At 38.6% G+C, this 6,558-nt stretch overlaps 1 protein-coding gene across 1 annotated transcript; it reads right to left on the minus strand.

Moving 5' to 3' along the window:
• Positions 1–4,064: 4,064 nt before the first annotated feature.
• On the minus strand, positions 4,065–4,541 carry LOC134206196 (circumsporozoite protein-like). The gene has a single exon (XM_062681885.1). The coding sequence runs from the start codon at positions 4,539–4,541 to the stop codon at positions 4,065–4,067; it is 477 nt and encodes a 158-aa protein (XP_062537869.1).
• Positions 4,542–6,558: the final 2,017 nt, after the last annotated feature.

The raw sequence follows: 6,558 nt of genomic DNA on the forward strand, positions 1-6,558 counted from the left end.
ACAGATCACCGCGAAATTCGCAAAACGGTCTCTCCATTTCTTTAAAGATTAGCAATTCTTCTTCTATCATCTAGAAGTGAGTCTCCACGTTTTTCATTCCCCTCCAACCGTGCTGTCCATGCCTCAACATCATAATCATCATTTTCGGCGTTGCCACCCGACGGCCGTAGAGCCTGACAAGACCACTTTTTGCCTACTGCCTGCTGCTGCTCCTAAATGAGCCGTCGCATATTTTCATCTCGATAATCCCTGTAAACGCCATTTGTTTTTCTGGGAATTGGGCAAAAAAGTCCGTCTGTGCGCATTACCGAGAAAAAAAATGTTCGGTTCTTCTGATGTCGGTGGTTATGCTATTAGAAGAAATTCGTTATCGCTATAGTACTGGGAATGTATAGCAAAAGCGTGATTGGTTGCGATTATGAGTGCAAGAAGTGCCTATACTGCGAACATAAGAAATATTTTGTATTCCGTTTAGATGTTTAAGACTTTTCTTCAGAGCATAATCCAAGCTTATCAATTACCTCTTACTGTATCTGGAATTTGTGCTCAAACGCCAACCCTTGCACGAGAGTATGATATCCACATTAGGGTAAAGAATATCGCACATTACCTGCCGCTCTGCAATTGGGGAATAATCTATTTCTCAAGTAGAAACACTTACGCCAACACGGACCAGAGGTCCGCTGGCATCCAATGTAACCCGGATGAATGATGGTAAGTCGAAAGGTATTTCCCGGACTCTACTTTCTAGCACTGGACCATTCCGGGTTGGCTCCGGTTACAAATGGATTCCGGGAAGGGTCAATTACATCGACCATGATGCCGTACTTTGTTTTTATGCTTCCCCAAACTTGGACGGCGAACGGTCTTTCCGGTCTGGTTCTCGATAAAAGTAATACACTCTTCGACGGGGATGCGCTCGATAATGCGAACATAGACTGATGAGAACAGCTGATCGGTTCTGGGGAATGATGATTGATTGTAATCGGTTTTCAAGCGGATTGAATAGACAGGTCTATTTTTGGTGAGAAGTCGTCACGTTTTGCTTGGTCAGATTAAAATACATGGACTGGAAGTGATAAAAATGAATAATAAGGTTTTATGTTTTATTTGTGGTGCTTTCAACTTAAACCACTTTCAATAAAAGTGTAACAGTAGAAACTACAACTATGGCAATAGTAGAAAATTCTTTAGAAATCCATTTGAAAATTATTCATAATCAATAATTGACGATCGTCGTGGTTAATCCTCGCAGTCGTCTCCAAAAACTAGTCAATTATTCATAATTTCCACGCGTAAAATTTCGATTTGTCACAGAAATTTCTTCAAACATTCTTTAGAAAATTCTTCGGAGTTTTGAAGGGAAATTATTCGTAGATTCCACAAAAGATTTTCTTGGAAACTCCTTCGAAAAAATCTTGATATTAGAATGTATTCACAAAGTTGAGTCGGCAACCAAATGAAGCTGTTTCAGTTAGGAAATTCACGTCCACTCAATTTAAATCCTATTGAAACCATTTGTCATACAGTCTGTAAACAAATTTACAACCCATTTGCAAGCGTGACCCGTTCCACGCCGGAAACCTGATAAATGATTTACTGACACACAGCCTTGTTGGAGCGAACAGCAAAACATATTGCCCCAAGCTTTTCCCTCTCGCTTATCTTGATGGCCGTGAAATTGGAGCCGGCTTTGGCCGGTCGTATGGGCAACTCATTTATTCTGTTGCCACCTGAAGGGACTAAGATTGCAGAAAATGCTAACGACCAATGTCGCCCACTTCGGCCGTAAACGAAAATCGCTGAAAATGAAACCGTCCAGAGCCCGGCCTGGTGGGCGGGTGCACAACCCCCGCCGGGAAGAGACGCGAGCCCAGGGAATGATGCCACTAATATAATTAGAAGCTAATGAGCAAACAGGACTAAGGAAAGCGACACAGAAGTTGTGCAAGTTGTTCGGTTGGACTAGGCTTTGCGAATTGGATGGACAAGGAGCAAAAAAAAACAGCTGTAAAAAGTACAATGGATCGATCGGTTTAGTGACTGTTTTGGGTGGGGTGGCTTCTGCCATCAAAGGGAAGGGATGCGCTCGGCTTTTCATTGTATTTGTTCAACGTTTGGAACCAAATTCGCCAGTTTGGGACGTTAGATCAAAGTTTCGGAAGTATATAAATATGCAACACGTGTCTTTTCACTCAGATGCGAAATGTATTAACCGAATCCAGTGAAATTAGGAGCACTTTTTATGCAGTTTGGATTCGTTTATTTCAGGCCTTAAGATTTAATGAAATGAAGAGTTGACTCCACAAAAAATCGAAGAAAAATCAAGTGTTTTCAAAAAGTTATGTAAATTGGGGTGACCCAGAAAATTATGAAATCCACCCTCGTGAGGAGCGAACCCACAGTAGTAATCAATATTAAATTTGTTGAGGACTTCTTCGGTTGGGATTCAGAACGGTTTCTTGGAAACACCTCCTACATTAGTCAAGTTCTGATTCTGATTTTTATTCTGATTCTGATTCTGATTCTTAATTCGAATTTGGATTCGGATTGGGATTCGGTTTCGAATTTGGATTCGGATTCGGATTTGGATTCAGATTCGGATTCAGATTCTGCCTTATTCTGATTCTGAATTCGGATTCGGACTCAGATTCAGATTCGGATTCAGGTTTGGACTCAGATTCGGATTCAGATTCGAATTCGAATTCAGGTTCTGATTCTGATTCTGATTCTGAATTCGAATACGGGATCAGATTCGGATTTGAAATGGGATTCGGTTTCGGATTTGGATTCGAATTTGGATTTGGATTCGGATTTGGATTCAAATTCGGATAAAGATTCGAATTCTGATTCTAATTCTGTCTTATTTTGATTTTGAATTCGAATTCGGATACTGATTCTGATTCTGTCTTATTCTTATTCTGAATTTGGATTCGGATTCAGATTGAGATTCGAATTCAGATTGGGATTCAGATTCACATTCGTATTCAGATTCAGATTCAAATTCGGATTCAGATTGAGATTCGAATTCAGATTCGGATTCAGATTTGGATTCAGACTCGGATTCACATTCGGATTCAAATTCGGATTCAGATTCGGATTCAGATTCGGATTCACATTCGGATTCAGATTCGGATTCAGATTCGGATTCAGATTCGGATTCAGATTCGGATTCAGATTCGGATTCAGATTCAGATTCGGATTCAGATTCAGATTTGTATTTGGATTCGGAATAGGATTCGAATTCGGATTTGGATTCGGATTTGGATTCGGATTCGGATTCAGATTCGAATTCAGATTCGGATTCAGATTCAGATTTGTATTCGGATTCATATTCGGATTTGGATTCGGATTTGGATTCGGATTAGGATTCAGATTCGGATTAAGATTTAGATTCAGATTTGTATTCGGATTCGGATTCGAATTTGGATTTGGATTCGGATACGGATTCAGATTCATATTCAGATTTGTATTCGGATTCGGATTTGGATTCAGATTCAGATTCAGATTCTGATTCAGATTCGGATTCAGATTCGGATTCAGATTCGAATTCGAATTCAGGTTCTGATTCTGATTCTGATTTGAATACGGAAACAGATTCGGATTTGAAATGGGATTCGGTTTCGGATTTGGATTCGAATTTGGATTTGGATTCGGATTTGGATTTATATTCGGATTAAGATTCGAATTCTGATTCTAATTTTGTCTTATTTTGATTTTGAATTCGAATTCGGATACTGATTCTGATTCTGTCTTCTTCTGATTCTGAATTCCGATCAGGATTCAGATTGAGATTCAGATTCAAATTCAGATTCTGATTCAGATTTGGATTCAGATTCGGATTCACATTCGGATTCAGATTCGAATTCGAATTCAGGTTCTGATTCTGATTTGAATACGGAATCAGGATCGGATTTAAAATGGGATTCGGTTTCGGATTTGGATTCGAATTTGGATTTGGATTCGGTTTTGGATTTATATTCGGATTAAGATTCGAATTCTGATTCTAATTCTGTCTTATTTTGATTTTGAATTCGAATTCGGATACTGATTCTGTTTCTGTCTTATTCTGATTCTGAATTCCAATCCGGATTCAGATTGAGATTCGGATTCAGATTCAGACTCGGATTCAGATTCGGACTCAGATTTGGATCCGGATTCACATTCGGATTCAGATTCAGATTCAGATTCGGATTCAGATTCGGAGTCAGATTGAGATTCGGATTAAGATTTGGATTAAGATTTGGATTAAGATTTGGATTCAGATTTGGATTCAGATTCGGATTCAGATTCGGATTCACATTCGGATTCACATTCGGATTGAGATTCGGATTCAGATTCGGATTCACATTCGGATTCACATTCGGATTCAGATTCGGATTCAGATTCATATTCAGATTGGTATTCCAATTCGGATTCGGATTAGGATTTGGATTTGGATTCAGAATCGGATTCAGATTCGGATTCAGATTCACATTCAGATTCGGATTCAGATTTGGATTCAGATTCGGATTAAGATTCGGATTCAGATTTGGATTCATATTTGGATTCAGATTCGGATTCAGATTCGGATTCAGATTCATATTCAGATTTGTATTCGGATTCGGATTCGGTTTCGGATTTGGATTCGGATTCGGTTTTAGAATCGGATTCAGATTCGGATTCAGATTCGAATTCAGATTCGGATTCAGATTCGGATTCAGATTCGGATTCAGATTTGGATTCAGATTCGGATTCAGTTTCGGATTCAGATTCGAATTAAGATTCGGTTTCACATTCGGATTCAGATTCAGATTCAGATTTGTATTCGGATTCGGATTCGATTTCGGATTTGGATTCGGATTCGAATTCAGATTCATATTCAGATTTGTATTCGGATTCGGATTCGGATTCGGATTTGGATTCGGATTCGGATTCAGATTCGGATTCAGATTCAGATTCGAATTCAGATTCTGATTCAGATTCGGATTCAGATTCGGATTCAGATTCGGATTTAGATTCAGATTCAGATTCGGATTTAGATTCGGATTCAGATTCGGTTTCAGATTCGGATTCAGATTCGGATTCAGATTCGGATTCAGATTCAGATTCGAATTCGAATTCAGGTTCTGATTCTGATTCTGATTTGAATACGGAATCAGATCCGGATTTGAAATGGGATTCGGTTTCGGATTTGAACTCGAATTTGGATTTGGTTTCGGATTTGGATTTATATTCGGATTAAGATTCGAATTCTGATTCTAATTCTGTCTTATTTTGATTTTGAATTCGAATTCGGATACTGATTCTGATTCTGTCTTCTTCTGATTCTGAATTCCGATCCGGATTCAGATTGAGATTCGGATTCAGATTCACATTCGGATTCAGATTCAGATTCGGATTCGGATTCAGATTCGGATTCAGATTCGGATTCAGATTCGGATTCAGATTCGGATTCACATTCGGATTCACTTTCGGATTCAGATTCGGATTCAGATTCGGATTCAGATTCAGATTCAGATTCGGATTCAGATTTGGATTCAGATTCGGATTCAGATTCAGATTCGGATTCAGATTCGGATTCAGATTGAGATTCAAATTCGGATTCGGATTCAGATTCGGATTCAAATTCGGATTCAGATTCGGATTCAGATTCGGATTCGGATTCAGATTCGGATTCAGATTCGGATTCGGATTCAGATTCAGATTCAGATTGAGATTCAGATTAAGATTCAGATTCGGATTCAGATTCAGATTCAGATTCAGATTCAGATTCAGATGCAGATTCAGATTCAGATTCAGATTCAGATTCAGATTCAGATTCAGATTCAGATTCAGATTCAGATTCAGATTCAGATTTAGATTCAGATTCAGATTCAGATTTAGATTCAGATTCAGATTCAGATTCAGATTCAGATTCAGATTTAGATTCAGATTCAGATTCAGATTCAGATTCAGATTCAGATTCAGATTCAGATTCAGATTCAGATTCAGATTCAGATTCAGATTCAGATTCAGATTCAGATTCAGATTCAGATTCAGATTCGGATTTAGATTCGGATTCAGATTCGGACTCAGATTCGGATTCGGATTCAGATTCGGATTCATATTAGGATGCGGATTTAGATTCGGATTCAGTTTCAGATTTAGATTCGGATTCAGTTTCAGATTCAGATTCGGATTCAGATTCGGATTCAGATTCGGATTCAGATTCGGATTCAGATTCGGATTCAGATTCGGATTCAGATTCGGATTCAGATTCAGATTCGGATTCTGATTCGGATTCAGATTCGGATTCAGATTCGGATTCAGATTCTGTAACGGCCATTCGGTCCGTTACAGTCGTGTAAATATTTACAACAAAGCAATTTGAATTAATGTAATTATAGAAAGTAGTTTAATTAATATTTTCCTGTAAATAGTATAAAGCTATGTGGTTGAGCCTGTCTGAAGTAGAGAGCGAATTGAGTGACCAAAACATGTTCCACACGGTCGCGACACTATTTGTCTTTTTTCCTCTCTCTATTACTCTTGGCCCGTTTCATTTTTGTTCATAAAGTTTGTCAGTTGTGTTGTCTA

This window comes from Armigeres subalbatus, chromosome 1 (assembly GCF_024139115.2).
Source record: "Armigeres subalbatus isolate Guangzhou_Male chromosome 1, GZ_Asu_2, whole genome shotgun sequence".
NCBI classification, from domain to species: Eukaryota; Metazoa; Arthropoda; class Insecta; order Diptera; family Culicidae; genus Armigeres; species Armigeres subalbatus.

Excerpts from the sequence above, each read along its gene's own strand:
- LOC134206196 (XM_062681885.1), bottom strand. The coding sequence starts at position 4,541 with ATGAATCCAAATCTGAATCCGAATCTTAATCCGAATCTGAATCCAAAT.